Source organism: Rhipicephalus microplus, chromosome 6 (assembly GCF_043290135.1).
Source record: "Rhipicephalus microplus isolate Deutch F79 chromosome 6, USDA_Rmic, whole genome shotgun sequence".
NCBI lineage: Eukaryota > Metazoa > Arthropoda > Arachnida > Ixodida > Ixodidae > Rhipicephalus > Rhipicephalus microplus.
The window spans coordinates 139,579,971-139,598,147 of NC_134705.1; the positions used below are offsets into that span (position 1 = coordinate 139,579,971).

At 44.9% G+C, this 18,177-nt stretch overlaps 1 protein-coding gene across 2 annotated transcripts in view; it reads left to right on the plus strand.

Annotated features, from left to right (window-relative positions):
* The window catches only part of LOC142765561 (uncharacterized), a 44,952-nt gene extending 29,437 nt beyond the window's left edge, over nt 1-15,515 (plus strand). The window contains exons 8-10 of one of the 2 annotated variants that reach the window (XM_075866732.1): nt 3,693-3,759; nt 8,314-8,481; nt 15,186-15,515. In XM_075866732.1, coding sequence (XP_075722847.1) covers nt 3,693-3,759; nt 8,314-8,481; nt 15,186-15,259 — 309 coding nt within the window. In that variant the 3' untranslated portion in view covers nt 15,260-15,515. The remainder of the gene's footprint in view (nt 1-3,692; nt 3,760-8,313; nt 8,482-15,185) is intronic. The other variant, XM_075866731.1, reaches the window with a different exon arrangement.
* The last annotated feature ends 2,662 nt before the right edge of the window (nt 15,516-18,177 follow it).

An 18,177-nucleotide genomic window follows, 5' to 3' on the forward strand; every position in this document is an offset into this window, starting at 1 on the left:
AAAGATTTTGGTCAATATGATAGAGCTGAAGACGCTAGTGCTTTTTAAAAATTTGCTGTTGATGCCGTCAAAGCCAGGAGCTGAGTTAAAAGGTAATTTATCAATAAATTTTGCGATTCCAGATGAATGTACAGTTACAGGATCCATGATAAGATAGTTGCATGCGCTGGTGTCTGGTAGGTGAATGTTGCTTGAAACGAAGAAATAATTGCAAAATGCGTCATTAAGAGTGATCGCGCAAGCGTTACTTGGGATTTTGTTGCCTTCTGTGTCTTTTAGAATGATAGTGCTATCGCAAGGGGGGTTAATGACGCGCCAGAACTTGTGAATGTCTGTTTTGATCATGTCTGGTAGTGTGTGGGTTAGGTAATAATTTTTAGCTTCCTTTTGGGCAGATATATATGTACAATTAGCAGTTTCATAAGATTCCCAGCGTGCTTGGTTAGAAGATGATTTATCTGAATGATAGAGCCGTTGCTTTTTGTTAGATAGGCGCTTGATGTACTAGTTATACCAAGGGGCGTGTGTGTTGGAAGTGATGGTACGATTAGGAATGTATTTTTCTGTCATCAGGCGTACCTGATCTGCAAAAATACTCCAGTTTATCTCGGCAGAACACGTATCAAAGTTAATCAAATAACTGTTGAGAGCTTTTTTTATAATCACGAATAGTTTTCTTAACCTGAGTTGTTTTAGGAGTGCTACCGGTAATAGCAAAACTTATTAAAGAATGATCGCTAATACTAGGCAGAAAAGTTATAGGGGAAGCTAGATCTGGACGATTAGTCAAGACTAAGTCAAGCGTGCTCGCAGTGGTGGAAGTGGTCGGCTGGGTAACGAGTTGGGATAGGAAAAACACTGAACAAAGTTGAACAGAGTTGAAAAAGGTGTTATACCAGGTGGCTGTGTGTTCCATAACAGATTGGGAAAATTAAAGTCACCGAGTAAAAACAAGGGTGATGAGGAAAACCAAGATGAAGCAAGGTTAATAGCATCATGTAAATTGTCAATGAAGGTGGCAGATGATGAAGGCGAGCGATAGCATACACCAATGATTATCTTTGTATGACTGAGTGTTAGGCAGGCCCATGTGCATTCAAGCTCGGTTTTAATATCTATATGAAACGACGAAACATCTTTAGAAAAGGTGAGAACAACACCACCTCCTCGGTGCTCAGTGCCGTCACACCGGTAGACAGTGAAATTAAAAGCGCCATGAAATTTATCACAATCAAGCACATGTGCAGGAAGCCAGGATTCAGTAAGGGCGACAATTTCAGCGCTGCACGTGTCGATTGCTGATGACAATGAAAAGTATTTGTTCACAACACTTCTTGCATTTGTAAAAAGAATGGGCAGGAAAAATGTGTCTGCATGAGGTGATCGGCCACTTCCCTCAATGTTTGCTATTGTGCCGGAAACCGTGCATTCGCACGATTTAGTCAAGCACCTCTTGCATTCTGAATCGGTTCATGGACAGAATCATTAGTAGCGTCGTACACGTAGCATTTATTGTTCAAAAATAATTTATTATAATGAAGCTTGAAGTTGGAAGAGCCAGGCTGGGCGGTACCGAATTCAAAGAGTTTTTTGTGGGGGGTGCGGGTAGGTAATGAAGTCTTCGCCAACTGAAAGATTTTGTTGTTTAAATTGGTTTCGCAGAGCAATTACGCTTTCCCTTGTTTTGAAGTGCGAAAACTTTGCGATGATGGGGCGGCACTTGTTCGGAATGAAGGAACCGAGACCATGTGCGCATTCTATTGCACCATCAGGAAATGAATCGGAAACTGATCTTATTGCTGTGATTAGCTTGGATTTGGTTTCTCGCCACGATTCTTTTGTGTCGGGAATACCCCGGAATATAAGATTATCACGGCGTCATCGATCTCAAGTTCAACGAGACGTGAATTGAACGTACCTAAACAACTAGCAGTTTTTTCAACCTGAGCCAGCGTGGATGCCATACCTTTAGTTAATTTATCGACCTTGCATGATTTTTCTTCGAGCAAGTCCAAGCGTTGTTGAAGACCATTTATTTTTGTCTCAATGACCTTCTGGCAATTTTTTATAGCTTTGACATCAGAAGCCAGCTCAGATTGCGCCTTGTAATCTTCAAGGGATCGAGTGTGCAGATCCTTCAGCAGCTTGAACAATGCATTCATTTGTTCTGAAGGGTCTGCGGGGAGTGAATCTATATTAAGCATTGATTCGGAGCGTGCGTTAGGTTCAGGGTTAGTCTTGACATCACCCAATTGTAACAACAAAAGGGCAACAGAAAAGCAATCGCATATGGTAGCCAATAACACCCGTGGACACGTGAACAGTAGCAAGCACTGATCGTCAGTCTTTTTAGCGTGAAGAGGGGCGGCTGTACGCACCTGCATAGCGAAGACAAGGTGGTTAGGCATGCTGTTGTGAGCACTGCTCCTGTGTCCACTGACGTTCAGGTCGCTTGGCATGTTGCTTAAATCTTCGTTTCCTGGTGATGGCTGCGTTGATGAGGCTGGGGAGCTGATGGGAGCATCCAGCGAAAGTGCCAACACGATAGGTGGTGCGCAGTCGAGCGGCGCAGATGTGCTTGTGGCTGGTAGAAACCCTTGGAAAGGTGCAGGAATGCTTGATAAGCAGGACGGCCATCCGAGGATGATCGTGAACAAAGCCTGCATAGCGAAGACAAGGTGGTTAGGCATGCTGTTGTGAGCACTGCTCCTGTGTCCACTGACGTTCAGGTCGCTTGGCATGTTGCTTAAATCTTCGTTTCCTGGTGATGGCTGCGTCGATGAGGCTGGGGGGCTGATGGGAGCATCCAGCGAAAGTGCCAACACGATAGGTGGTGCGCAGTCGAGCGGCGCAGATGTGCTTGTGGCTGGTAGAAACCCTTGGAAAGGTGCAGGAATGCTTGGTAAGCAGGACGGCCATATAAGGATGATCGTGAACAAAGCCTGCATAGCGAAGACAAGGTGGTCAGGCATGCTGTTGTTATAAAGGCGTTTGACTGTAGTTTGTTTTAGACAAACAGTTTATGCCATCAAATTTTTATGGCTCGTATTGCTCCACATTAACTGTAGAATGTGAATGACTATCTTGGTTTTGAAAAAAACAGGTTTTTTTTTCCTAACCTGCTCCAAATTTAGATTTTCATGCTTCAAAAGCAACATTTTGCTGTTCTAAAAATTGTTCCAAATGCTGATTGAGCTGTTGCACCCCTGCATAATTTGTGTGTTGATCAATTATTCCATGTGATCTATCGTCGCTGTGCTGCTTGCAGTTAGTTTTCATACAAACTGAACAAAAAAAAAAAAAACGTGTGATGCAGAACTGAGATAGTCAGCATTAAGAGTACTCTGTGTGCATTATGTCCCGCAAGATCGTAATTTTGTCAGAAAGTGAGTTTTTATAAATCGAAAAGTGAGGAGAGGATTGTTGAGTACGGCAGCCATAGTTGCTAGTAATTTGAACATAGCTTTTTTTATTTCCCAGCTTTCATATTGGAAATGCTGATGAAAAGGGGGGAGAAGCTCAAGCTTATTGAAATGGAGTTTCTGCAAGTGTGCAATGTTTTTATTCTGCATTTCATGCTATTTATGTGAATGCAAGTCATACCTTTCCTTAGTATCTGAAGGCAGCTATCTAAGAAGTATTAGCTTGAGAGATCATTGACTTGATGGTCGTGCACACCCTTGCCTTTTCAGGATGGGCTGGCCGATTCAGATGAAGAAGACTTGGAGATGGAAGCCATGCATTTGTACGACGACGAAGGCAAGTGCTTTTCACATTGTTCTGTAGTTTGCATGTGAGAACGATGCATTTGTTGCTGAATGCTGTGTAGGTCAACCAGCAACTCTAAATTTATAGCTGTCACCACTTTGATACAGTAGTCTGTCGGCAAAGTGCTTTGTTGAAGGCGATAACAACTTTAATCATGCACATGGGAGCTTCTTACGTGTGCCTTAGTAGACAGATGGCAGAGCATACACATTTCACTCAAGGTTGCCATAGCCTTGTTCATAAGTGGTCACAATTGAGGGAAAAAAAAACTAAATATTTTATTTTATTGTTCCTAGATTTATTATTGTGTTTAGGAATGCAGCAGCTAGCCTAATTAAGGTAATGTTAACATTACACAAAACATATTGAATTTTCATAAAGAGCTTGCAAGTCCGAAAATCGAATAGCTCTGGCTTGCCTTCTGGCACTGGCTGGCATAAGCAATGTCAAAGGGCAGGAATCTCTTGCTATTTCGAGCATGTTTGGGTGTACCCGGAGTTGGCATTCGGAAGACTTTTTAATCATGCCGAGCACCAAGTGCACCGAAAAGGATACATTAGTAACATGAGCCTGCTACGCAAAGGCGTGTTTTGTAGCTTTTGTATTGGAAAGTTTGAAAGCTGCATTTTTTTATTTAGCTGGTTCCACCAGCACATCCTGGGTTTTTCAAATAAGATGACCTTCTCGAAAATTGAAAAACAGAAGCGAAGCCGGTCACGTCCTATTGCTAACAAGCGCAGTCAACTACACAAATTTTGCAAGAAAAACTTGGAAGGCGAAAAATTCAAGACTAGATGTCCACGAATGGGAAGGGGTGTGCCAGCAGCCCGCCACGCATGGATTGCTCCTATATGTGAAATTCCTTGTAACAGTGGCAAAGTTGTGCCTGCACTGGCCCTTATCGCAGGCAAAGTGCATGGCACACACTTCTCTGAGAAACACTTACATGTGCATAGATGTGTACATGGTTGTCCATTGGAGGGAGAAAGAAATTTGCAGTGCTACCCCCCCCCCCCCCCTCATTTTGTTTGGTCAATCCTGGATAAGCCTCACAACAGATGTAAAACTGATAACAAAGCGATGTACTGCTTTTCAGAACTGCTTCCTTTTGGTCTCCAGCTTGTTGGGAGTAAAGGTGGGGGAAGTAGGCAGTTCTCGGAATGCAGTACAGTAAGTCCTCGGCAGCCATTACTGTGGAAAACCTCTGTGGAACGACTGTATATGCATTTCCAACTAAGTAAAGGCATGGAGTGCCTCCCTTGATAATTAGGGTGTGGTGACAGCTCTCAAAGTGAAGTCTTGGAGTATGCACCAGCTCAGTCAACGGCAGGCAATGGGAAAGCCAAGGAAGTCGTTTGCCAGTCCTTTGATGTAATGTAGTCCACATTTTCATGACTTTGTTTGCACTGCTGCGCTGCCTGCTTTGTTTGGAGTTGCATATTTCGTTATAGATTCACAGAACAGCAGCTCTTGCTGCAGTGAAGCCATCTTTACAAGGAGGGTCACATGTGGTTACATTCCAGAGTTGTAATACCGTAATTACTCTAATCTAACGCGCACCTTTTTTCCGGTTAAGCGAGTTCATAAATCGCATGCGCGTTAGAATCGAGTACGAACAAAAAAATTACGGTCAATCTATTGCCATCGGCAAATCCAAATAGGCCGCCCCCTACGTGCGTCGGCACCTTTCCTTCCTCTGTGTGCTTCGGCATGGCGCGTCGGCCATTTCTGCCTATGTGTTTCCCATGTGCGGCACTTCGTACGTGTGCTGAAGAGTTTGTCATCTAGTAGTGCATTAGCATCGGCGGCGTGGAAAGGCAGACTCCAAAAACTCGAGTGCACCACGATGCCGCTTTTAAAAGAAAAGTCATCGCGTGTGCAGAAACGGACGGAAATCGGGCCGCATCGTGGTCGTACGGAGTTCCTGAAGCGTGGGTGCGGGACCGGCGGAAACAAAAGTAGAAGATTGTTGACGGCAAAGCTTCACGCAAAGGCTTCAGTGGACCATAGCAGGGTCGGTTTCCGCAAATTAAAGAGCTGCTCGGCGAGTATGTGCTTGAGCAGCTAGCGGCCCGTGACGACAGAACTGCTCCAAGTGCGGGCTATGCAATTAGTTTTAGAAAAAGGTCTAATGCGGAGCCAGTTTAAAGCGAGCAGGTGCTGGCTAACTAACTTTATGAAGAGGAAAGGCTTTTCCCTCCGAAGGGGAACATGCATATGCGAAAAGTTTTGCGGAAGAGTACAATGAAAAGATTCAGTTTTCAGAGGTTCGTCCTAAACTTGCGGCGCAACAACGGCTACCTGCTTGGGCAAATCGGGAATGCCGATCAGACGCCTCTTTACTTCGACATGCCTGGCACCACAACCGTCGAGAAGGGGGCAAAGCAAGTTCGCGTGCTGGCATCGGTCCACGGTAAAACTACAGTGACGGCAATGCTCGTGTCTTTCGTGTCTTTCTTGTCTCTGTGTCGTCATTTTGTTCTCGCGCTATAACTATCGTCATGCCTCTGTTACATGTCAGATGGGCACAAGCTTCGCCCGTACCTCATATTTAAATGGAAGACGCTCCTGAAAGGAGTCGTTTTTTCGAGTGGTGTGATTGTGCGGGCCAGCGAGAAAAATGGGTGCGCGTTGCAATCGACGTCTTACTTTCTTTTTTTTTTTTTCGCGGTGGAAATCGGGTGTGCGTTACAATCGAGGGCGCGGTAGAATCGAGTAAATACGGTAACTCGGTAATGTTGGATTGCTTGTAATCAGTTACATTTTATAATTTTATAATATAATCAGTTACTTTTCAGAAACTGTAATATGCTGGAAAATTCAATGACATTCTTGTAATTGATTACAGGTAGTGACTTTTTTTTTTTTTTTTCAAAATAAACTTGTGTAAGTAGCTTTCTACAGTAGCTTTTGTCCTGATACTTATGCAACTTCTTTGTAGAGGCTCCCTATCAGTTTCTTCTTTTTTTCACTTTTTCATTGGTCTTACCTGCAACACATTACCCGAGCATCAACAACAGCAAAGCGTGACGCTTCATAGAGGACATGGACACTAGCATCGAAGCAGTGCTCAACCACAGGCTGGTGTGCATGGTGTTCATACGCGATATCACCCTTCCCTCTAGCGCATGCATTGAGATAGTGTTTGGTGTAGCAGATTACCTTTTATGCAGAAACATGGAAGAATCTGTGACCACAACTTCGATAAACAACTCTCGTTTAAAAAAGCTGTAACACTACATCACAGCAGCCATGGTAAGCCACCCAGCCTTCACGCAAGCCTCCAGACCTCTCGACCATTCAAGCCGCAATGTTCAACTTGTGTTTTCATGTTATGCAAATAAAATTTTGAAGGAAAGTAATGCAACAGTAATTGATTAGGCTTCTGTAATGACCGTACTTTTTTGGGGCTGTACTTGACCTCTGTAATCAGCTGAATTTTAAAGTAATTCTGATCTGTTACTATTTTCTTCAGGGCTCACACGGGTCCTTCAAATAATTAGAACCCCTGAATTTGAGAAGCTCGTTTTAAGGCATTGAAAGTCGTGGAAGTTTCAAAAATTTCTTAAAATCCTTGAATATTTTTTAATGATTATTGTCACACATTTGACAGCGCAATATTTGTGATGGCGTAAATGTACCAGGTGAAATATCTAATTTGTCCATCATAAAAGAATTAAGATCAGTAGCTCCCTCAAGGAACAGACATCATGGATTTTTGTCAACTCAGAAAGACAGGAGCAGGAGAAAAAGAAACAGAAAAATAATCTTGCATTCAGGAGGAGGTGCGAAATACTTACAAAAAAAAAAAAGGAAACTTGAAGCTGCTGTTCAGGAATTCGCCGCTACAGCAGACTTGTATGCGAAAAATGCAGAGACAATTAAGGACTTGATGTGCATCATCATGCCAAACCTCCTTAGGAAGACTGTCAAGAGCAAGCAGCAGGAAATAGTGGATATTGATACGAACATTCGGAAAAAGCGACAAGGCGTGTAATTTGTTGCATAGTTTTTTCTATCCGAGTAAAAGTTTGAAACTTCTGTCATACTGAAAGTGATTACCTATTCAAGTTTGAAAAACTATGATTGAAAGTATTCTGGTAAGAAAACATTATTGGAGCCATGTTTCCAACATCTGCTCCAGTGATGTTACCCCTTTTTGATCAATTCTAGTTATTTCAAGCCTTTATCTTACACTGAAAACGTGTTAATTGCATTTTTAACGGACAATGTGGTCCTTGAAATTTTTCACACATAGCTTTGAAAGTCTTTGAAAACCCTTGAATTTTTGTCATGTAAACAAGTATGGAGCCTGTTTCTGTAACAAGTGCAGGTCTGGTCTATTTATCTTGAATAACTTTGCGTTTATGTGAATTCTGATACTGTCATATTTGTTCAAATATTCGAAGTGTGCGAGTATTCGCACAGGCCTGACGAAGAAGTACTATACTTCTATGTCCCTTTCTTGAGCGAATTGCATAAATATAAATTGCTTGTGGTAAGCTATACCTTTCGTGTTCTCCCACTTTTCCGCTTTCTCTGCAGAGGGCTTCTTCGACTTGCCAGAGGAGTTCAAACTGGAGGACAAGCACTTCGAGGTGTTTAGAGACCTGCGTGGCGTGAGGCTGCATCTTATGCGCAGCGTGGCAGTTGTTTCACCGATGCCCCCGGTGATTCCACCCCCGCCCGTGCTGGACTTGGGCTACATGGAAGGTGAGCACTCGAAAAATCGCTTTTCTAGGCTGAGTGCTGAGGCTGTTTCAGAATGGAGACATTGTATTTAGTGTCACAGCAAGCGTAAGCTCACTCCAGAAATATTGTTCACTGTGCTAATGCGTGTGGACGGCCGTGCTTGCTTGTGTTGTCGTGGCACACTCACTCTGGGTGATGCTGACGCTGGTGCATGTTCCTAAAAACTACCTGTGTCATAAAAATGTTTCTGCATATGGCAACCTGGAATGGCAAAACTACTGTGGAATCTCATGGGATCTTCGGCTGGCGGCATCAATGGTGTTTTCTGTGTACTCTTGCGGATCCATACGTTCAGCTGGGCCCCACGTGTGCAGTGCCGTATGTTTGGCTGGACTGGCCATGACATGAGTGCAAGCCACCGCGGTACTGCGGAGGTCCACCATGGAGCGTGGTGCAATTCCACCGGCCCATGCGCGCTGGCAGACGGCGCGGTGATGATGCATCATTGTAGGCGAAATTTGCTGCTGGAGCTACCGTGGAACACGGCTCGACGGGACGGAAAACGTGCGTGCGTGTACATCGACCGAGTATGCTCACCCAAAGCTACTTTTGCTGCCAGAATTTTACTGGACACCAATAGCGATGCGAAAATTCCCGTAACCCTTGTCGAGTTGGTGCAGAATCGAGGCAGCACAACCTTTTGGAGAACAGACTCGCACTTACTGGACACGTAGCGTGTCGCAAGTGTCTCTCATTGTTTCATTTTCTGTTGTTTGCTCTCTCATTACCAGTAAAAACGGGACGCTGAAAATTGTTATCTGCGAAATGGCATCTCGCAGACAGCGCTGCTGTTGCAGATTTGTCTTTTAGTTAACACGTTCATGTGGCCCATAGTGAGGCTTTCTATACTCCTGCCACAAATCTGGCAAGCTCTATGTCAGATTTCATGGTGTACTTTTGTGAAAGTTTAGTACATCGCATCAGACAGTTGCTTTCACTTTGCCTATGTTACGACACCAGGGGAAGTAAGATACCTAGGAGCTCCTATCATTTTTCTTCCTTGAAGTTTATCACTTGATGTAAATATGTATTAGTGCAGTCTTCTGAAATGTCGAAAGACGAGGATGATATATTAGTGATATAACATGCGCAAGGGTTTCACCTGACCACCCCTAGTTGTCCACATCGGTAGAACAGTGGTTTCAGTGCTTGGCAGTTGACCCAAAGGGTCGCAGTTTTGAACCCGGTCGTGGCGGTCACATTTCAACGGAGATGAAATGGTTGAGGCTGGTGGTTGAAATTTCCGCAGCACTCCACTACGTGATGCTTCAATGTCATATCTCGATTTTGGCACAGACGTTCAAGATGATTCTTATTATTATCATGACCATCTCCAGCTATTCCTTGGTAGTACACTTTATTTGTCCCCCATTGAAAACATTTGTCACAAACTTATACCTACATGTTCATGTCTCTGTTTTTATCACAATATGCATCCTGTTCATTGTACTCCCATGAGATCAAAGGCATCTAGTACAGTCGACTCCCGTTAATACGAAGTTCACGGGAACCGCAAAAAGCGCTAAAAACGGCACTTTTATTAGTTTAAAAGCGCGACAGTTTTGAGGAAAAATAGTCTGTCATCTTCTGCTTGCCAAATCTGGCTGCGGCTAGAAAGTTTTGTAAGGAATACACGTGTAGAAGTTCTTCTGTTCTGTTCCTTTCTGTTCGAGGCATAATCCACAGGAAGCGTCTTCACGCCTTTAAAGCACCTAGGCTTGGCAGCCTTCCCGATCACAAGCAGGCGACACCGTTCTGTGCCGGTCATGTTCGCCGCGACTAGCACCGACACTCTCTCTTTGCTTCTTTTGCCTCCAGAACAGTCGTCGTCTTTAAATGTCAGGGTCTTGTCCGGTAGCAGCCGATAAAAAAGTGCAGTCTCGTCTGCATTAAAAGTGTCTGCCGGCTGGTATTCTTCGAGGTGCTCGCGAAGCTTGCCCGCTTTCCATGTCAGGCACGTTTTCTCATCGACTGACGCCTTCTCCCCACACACGCTTTTAAAAATCAAGTCGTGGCGATGTTTGAAACGCATGAGCCACCCATCCGAAGCAGCGAAGTCGTTATGCCCAACATTTCAGCAAGCGATGACGCTTTTGCCGTGACGACTTCACCACTGAGAGGAAGTTTGTTGTTTCGTGCCTCTCTGATCCAAATCAGCAGTGCTTCCTCCAACTCGGGGTAGGCGCCGGTGCGCATCCGCTTCCGCGATGTCTTGAATTTTTCACTTTCAAACGCATCCAATATTGAGCGCTTATTCTTTATGAAAGTCGACAGCGTGTTAGGCTTAATGCCGTACTTTCTTGCAATGTCTTGTTTGGCGGTGCCTCCCTGGTCAACTTCCTTCAAGACTTCGACTTTCGTCGCTAGGTCTAGCGTTCGGTAAGGGCCACGAGTTGCCATTATCAAACGTACGTCACCACCACCACAACACTCAAAATCAGAAGCGTGGAAACACGTGTGGAATCAACCCAACGCGCGGGTGACGCGGTGACACACTCGAGTCTCGACAAAAGTCAACTAAAGAGTCAGTCGATGCCGCCGATGCGATTCGCCAGCTTTAAAAAGATTGCCGCTTCAAGATCTGTGGCGCTGCGGACAGTAGTGATGGCGAAGACACCAGCGCGGTCCGGCAGATGTTTTGGCATATGAAAAGTTCCCCATTTTACTGTAAAATTACGGTCGCGACGAGACTGTCGATTGAAAATACTTCTAATCAACCAATATTATGGGTTTTTAACTTCGAATTATCGAGCATTTTTTTCTATACGATTGTATGCAAAACTGATGGAACCACTTGCTCATTTCTAATTAACCGAAACTTCCAATTAAGGGGAGACGCTCCTCGAAATTTTTTTTTTTATTTCTAGTAATAGAGACTTGAAAAGCTTGTTATTAGTATAGTTTTTTATGCAGATTTCAAATATGCAATCATTTTTTGTGTAGCTGCTATAATTATTGAGTTATGCCATAAACAATAGCAAAAAGTTACATTTTTTGCGGGCACTCTTTTATGTACTAAACTTTCAGTAAAAGCACTGTGTCTGATCTTATTTGACTCTTGGTAGATTGAAAAGTGCAAATATCTATATAGATATGTCACAGAAATATTGGAACCAAGAAAAAAAAATTGCATTGAATGACTTATTATTTTCAATCTCCCTTAAAACAATAAGCTAATATTTTCACAACTAATGCTGGTAGGCATTGCAATTTAGAGTAGATATTTGCATTTTGCATGTGTTGAAGAATATGTGTGCCAAGTTTCGTTACTATACAATGAATATAAGTTTCTGAAAGGCTGCCCGGAAAACGTGAAACTGTCAGAAAAAATGAAAATGAGAAAAACAAGTTTGAAAGTTCGCAAAGTTGGCATTTATTAGGAAATCATTCTTTTTGCATCAAATTGGGGCACAATGAAAAGTACCTTGCCTTGAATGCACTGCAAGTGTCTAGAAGTCCCCTGCACCATAGCTTGGTCCTTCACGGCTCTTGCGGTCAGTGTCCTCAACACGAGCTCTCTTCGCTGTGTTGCGACGGTGTGCCCTCGCTTCTGCAGTTTGCTTCAGGTTCATCTTCCTGATGCGCATGACGTCACCGTGGTCACCATGTGTGGCCAGATCTTGTAAGGGGAAAATTCCAATGCCTTCGAGCACTTCTTCAAAGCCCCTGTGGCCTTTGTTGTACCAGAGTACAGCAAGAGCGGTGGCTGTCTCCACAGTTGTTCTGGAGGCGAGCTTTGTTTTTGGACATAGCAGCCATATCTTGCTGTTCAGCGATTCGGCTGCATTCTGTGTCTTGCCATGAAGGCACCGAATAAGGAGTTTCTCCTCTGTAAGGCGCTTGTAGATAGGCATAATTGCCAATCCTTGAGCCTTCGTCAACAGTGGGGTGTGGCGTGGTGCAGGCTCCCCCAGTGCTTCCGCACGCTTGTGCTTGCACCACGAATTTGGTCCCGCGGGGCAAAAGTTGTGGCTACTGGCACCATCACTGGAGCAGCAATGAAAATACGATGCCCATATGGCAGTGTACATATTTCGGACACTGTCCTTGTTGCTCGTGATGGCGATCTTGTAATATGTTTGTAGTTTTATTATTGTCGCATCTTTCAGTTTTTCGCCTCGTGGCAGTGGCGTTTCCAATTTCCGTAGGGCAGTTCCCAAGCACTTTGCAACGTGGTTCGTGCACTCTTCTTTGTCAATGGGGGTGTCACAGTATACATTTGCCTCGCAGACTGCAGTGTAGGCCTTGCTGTCACCATCACTTAGGAAGCTGGTGAATCGCAGTGGAGTTTCATAAGACAAGGTCCTCTGCCATATATTGACAGCTGCCGCAGGTTCCATTGCATGGGATGAGCAGTCAGTGTTTTTTTTGGCAAACTGGAAGATGAAAAGCTCGCCATATCTCTTCATCCTCCCCAAGGTCCCTGTGTATACTGCAAGCATGGCAGTAGTTCGAAAGAACTTCAAAATCGAGGCAGAGCCCCGTGTCCAGGGACACGACTGTGCCCACTCCATTGTGGCTTTTATGACCTCTTTTCTGCCAGGTGCCATCAAACATGACTGGCACATCTCTGCCGCCGACTGCGTCCTTCGTGATGTTTCGTGCCTGGTGCAAGTTTTTGCTCACTGCCGTCATCGCCGCACCATGGAGCTTCTTGCAAATGCCGTTGAATGTCTTGTGGTGCATCAGGCTCGGAAGACCGAGAATCGCACAAAATCGTGAAAGTTGGTCGTGGCCTGCGCCTATAGCGCGTGCTGCCAGAACTGCCTTCAGGTTTACAGCAAAGCTGTCACGCGAGCTGCCGCTGTCAAAACGAGCGCTCGTTCCTTGGTCCCCGGCCGAAGCAGTACGTCTCGACGTGTGCGTGAACGAAAGTGCAGATTCAGGGCAATCAGAATTTTGACAGCACAGTTCGAGGAATGCCGAAAGTCCTTTGTGCTTTCCAGCTGCCTCTTGCACGCCGAGCTTCCGTTCGCGGCAGGTTGGGCATTGCGCACCCGCCACAAGTGCCGTCAGCGCATCGATTTCGCAAAGCAGCATGTTCGCAGTAGCAGCATCTACTGGTCTACGTTCACTCTCGAAGAATCCAATCTTTCTTTGGGATGCACTGACGAATTCCACGGCAGCGGCTATTTCACAACCACTGTCGCAGGGTTCGGTGACGGTGTTAGGCCTATCCGAAGTCGGAGCGTCGGGGCGTTGGTCGGGGGCGACATCGTCGTTCGCTGTCGCTTTGCGAAGCGTCCGACGCCGTTTCCCTCGATACTTGTGGCGAGTTCTGAACTTTCGATTATCTGAACTGCACTTCTTCGGGCTTGCCATGACGCAAAAATGCAGAGAAACGCAGAAAAACTCTATCGCGACGTCCGAGGCTTCGCTCTTTTGCTGGAGAGATAAAAGGGGGAGGAGCGTGGAGCGCACCGCCGTCCAATGGCGGCCTCGCGCTGTGTGCCGCGATATTCAAAACGCGTGACGTACGCGTTGTTTTTCTCGTTTTTTGTTTATTCTGCGTGAAGGCACGAGACTGGCTACTAGTGGATTATGAAGGATACGGCCTTCGCAGCATGTGTGCACGATTGCAAATGGCGGCCAACGCGTCGTTTTCGCGACAGGACGACGCGAACTTCGCCGTTTTTCGCGACTTTCGCGCATTTCTCGCATCACCGCTGCCCACTTGGAAGCATTTTTTGATAATTTCTCGTGCGAATTTCAGCTTGATATTTTCAGAAGTAATAGATTATAGTCCAAGGATGCCAATACAGCCGGAAAAAAAAAGCGAAAATTTTCTGGAAAACCGAGACTTTTCTACCCGCGTCTCCCCTTAAGCGACTTCGAATTACCGGGAGTCGGCTGTACTAGAATCTGGTCCTCTGCAACTGTGTCTTTGAAGCCAGATGAATGCATTCGCATTCCAACAGAATGACATGATTACTCTGGTCACGAGGTCAGTGACATCATATAGGGGTGTGATACGATAGAAAGTGTCACATTGTGTGTTACAGTGCTGAAACGCCTGAATAAAAGCTTACGGTGGCAATAACGTGGGTGTAAGTTGTCCCTCATGCATTGTCACCACAAGGTGTGAATTGTAATGCGTTGTCTTGTCAAACTTGTGTGCTTTAATTGTGAGGCACATCATATTGCGAGGCACACCGTAAAATCTGGTTCTATGTTAACAGGCATTTTTTTAGTAAGTACATGGAATTATGGCGTAACAAGATATGTTTATTTACTAGTAGTCGGACTTTAAATAGTACATGTACAATTTGCTATTAGTGGTATTAACTGCGAGGCAACGAATTATACACTATTTTGATGTCGATTCCAGAATATAACACGTTGAGCCACTCGGCAATGATGGGTATGTCTTCAGCAAAGGTTACATTCTGCAAAAATATGTGCGTAATGAAGAGAAGTGAAATCTCTCTCTGAATATGGTGAGGGTTAAATGAGCCCAAATCTGTTTTTATTGCTCTTTCATGGAAATGTCTTGTTCTGAAAGGTAGACTGTGTGCCTGAAGGAGAAAATGATGCAGCTGACTTTATGGGACACCTCATTATAAATCATGTCACCCCGAGATGACTAAACTCTAATGTAGCCTCGATTCAAAGCTACGTGTAAAATGTTCTAGGTATGTGTTCATTCTCATCCACCATTTCCACAGATGGCTTTGTGGACCTGGAGGCAATCGACAAGCCTGTCCCACAAAGTGTACTTCAGTGTGTGCCTCTGGACTGAGCAAGTTCCACGTCGGTGCCTTCAATCTGCGACTGTCTGCCCACGTCTGTGCCTGGTCAACTGAGCTATGTTCAGAGTGCACTGCTTTCAAGTCGTTTTTTATCTTTTATGTGAGAGGCAGCACATAATCGGGGCTCCAAGCATTCTGCACCAAAGAAAATATAATCTGGCAGCTTGGATTGTGTGCTGTGTCTGCCTCCTTACCTTTTAAGTCCCTCTGACGAACACTTTGGTGTGAACTTTAGCTGTAAGAACATACCAATACAGAGTGTAAATAAAGTGTTCAAAACTAAGCAGCGTACTCTGTCTAAATGGAAGATCACCTATGCGGATATGTCCAAAGTCTTTTCCCTTTCTAGAAGATCTGTCAACCTTACTTTGAGGGAAATCTCCTTTTCTGATTTGCATGGTTAATAATGCAATAAAAGTTTATGCAACGTCTGCGTAATCCCAGTGTTCGTCAGATTGAGAAATTTACCGTTACTGACTTGCATATTCATTCTATCATAATGAAGCACTCCTTGAGCTTCTAAACCTGTAAAGCTTAGAAAAAGATTCTCATCATTTGTGGGTCGCTCTACTAAATAACTTTAGATTCTATATCATAATAGTCATGCGATTTGATAGAATGTTTATTCAATTAAGCTTCTGTGGCATTAGTGGCATCCAGCTTTCTGCCTTGTTCCTCATGGGGAGTCATGGTAGCTTTCTACCATGACTCTCCTTGATTTTAGGCTAAGGGAGACACCCTTTGCAAGTGTCCCCTTTGATATTTATCTTCCAAGGGTCGCAATTCAATTTCTTGACTGTCAAGGACAATACACTTTCTGTAAAACAGTCTGAAATGTAGAGTGCTTCTGAAATCTGGGCCAAGGCTGAAATCTGGGCACAGCAATTGTGCGATCGTAGATGAGGTAGTTTTATAAGTTTCGTGCAACACATGGAAATACTGACTATTCTTGTAATATGCGCTTTGGCACCATGATGTGTTATGTGATTTCATCTTTGCCACCACAAGCGTGCCCTATCTTGTATAATGCTGGGTGTACAATAGGGGAGATCAAGAGGGTGAAGTATTGCTGCAGTGCAGTGTCCCCAATGCGTGCAAAAGCAGTCGTCAAGGCACCCAACCACAATGTCAACTCCCTTTTCGCCCTTCTTCTTGGGTTGAGCCCTCAAGATTGCAAGGTTCGCAAAAATTTAAAATAATGTAGTGATGTGCTCCTGTCAACGGTCTGCCCATGGGTCCCCCGGGTTTTCGAGGTTATTAGAGCGAAACAATTTTTCTTGATGCTCGCGCGTTAAAATTACCCATGGCTGTACTCCCCATTTCTGGGTAGATGTAAACTGTCAATCATTGCTTGCACCTAACCGCATACTGCCTAAAATCTCTCAACCACGAGACCATAGTTCATGCACGAGACACTGGTGAACCTTCAGTTTGAGTTCAAGCTCCCTCTATAAAGTGGGGGTGGAGTCCTTCAGAACGTCAATAAAGTTTTTCATCCATCCACCCATCAATTCATTCTTGCATAATTGTTACCACGAGGCATTTCAAATGCACTGTTACAAGAACGCCTAAATAATCCTAAGAATGCGGTTACTGCAACAGACCCATCGCAATGTGAGGAAAGAGCTGGCAGAGGAATATTTCGCCCTGATCTTGAGTGGCCTTGATTTTATTCCTGTTTGGTTTCGTTTGGGAAAACTTTATTGGGAAAGTGCAAAGGCCTGTGCCCTAGGCCTAGCACACGGCGGGCAGCTCCTACAATGGGACATAAGGCAGAGACCTAGTGAGTATGTTTGTGGCCTTTTCGCACACAGCTCCAACACTGAAGGCATGAATGGCAGCTCTAAAATCGCTACATATATGTTCATGACGATGATCTAAAAGAGCCAACGCAATGGCAACCTACTCAGCTGCGTAGGCAGTTTTGATGCATACCGACGCCGCATCAGTTGTCACCCCTTTGTAGTTGATTGCCTTTACTGTGAATTGGTCGCTCTGGTCATGATATTGCACCACGTCTACGAAACAGGCACCCCGTCGAGATCCGCTACTTGGCGGAGAAGGGCCCGAGCGCGTGCTCTCCTCCCAACATTTCAATGTGGATGCATGTTCCGCGGAGCAGGCGCGACAATCATGTTCCGCTTCTGATCCCTCATCAACCTTGGTACAGAGTCTCAATCCGAGCTGGTGGAATACCCATATCTGGGAGAATCATCTTCCCCGCTTTTGAGACAGACAGCCTAATTACCTGTGCTCTTTCTCGTGCTTCCGCAATTTCTTCCAATGCATTATGAATTCTAAACTGCAGGAAACGATCGGTGTGGGTGTAGCTGGGGAGCCCAAGGCATTATTTTCCACTCTCCTTATCATTGCATTAAGCTTGTTCTTTTCCAGTCTCTTCCAAACATGCATTGCCGCCACATATGCAAAATGACACAGCAGAAAAGCATGTATAAGCCTGACCCAGTTGTCCTCTGATAGTCCTGCCCTTCGATTATCCACCCGCCTTATGAGCATAATAACACTGTCTTTTTTGCTAACCTTTGAATTGTGATGTTGGTGCCCGTTGCTTCTAGCATCATACCTAAGATCTGAATGGAAGCGACTTTGGGGATTGATCGTCCACTTTTGGTACGCAGGTGGATGTCTGTCCTTAGGGGCGGCACCCAGCCTCGCGGTGAACGGCCCTTCCTGACCGGGTTATAAAGGGGAAGCTCAGACGTTTCGGGAGAGCAGGAAAGGCCTGTGTCCTCCAGAAAACTCTCGGTAGTGTCGATGGCCTCTTGCAGGGCAGCCTCTACAGTGCCATAACTTCCTCCTCTACACCAAATTGTGATATCATTGGCATAAATTGTGTGACCAACATCTGAAATTCCAGAAAGCTGCCTCAAGAGATCAGCCATGACGA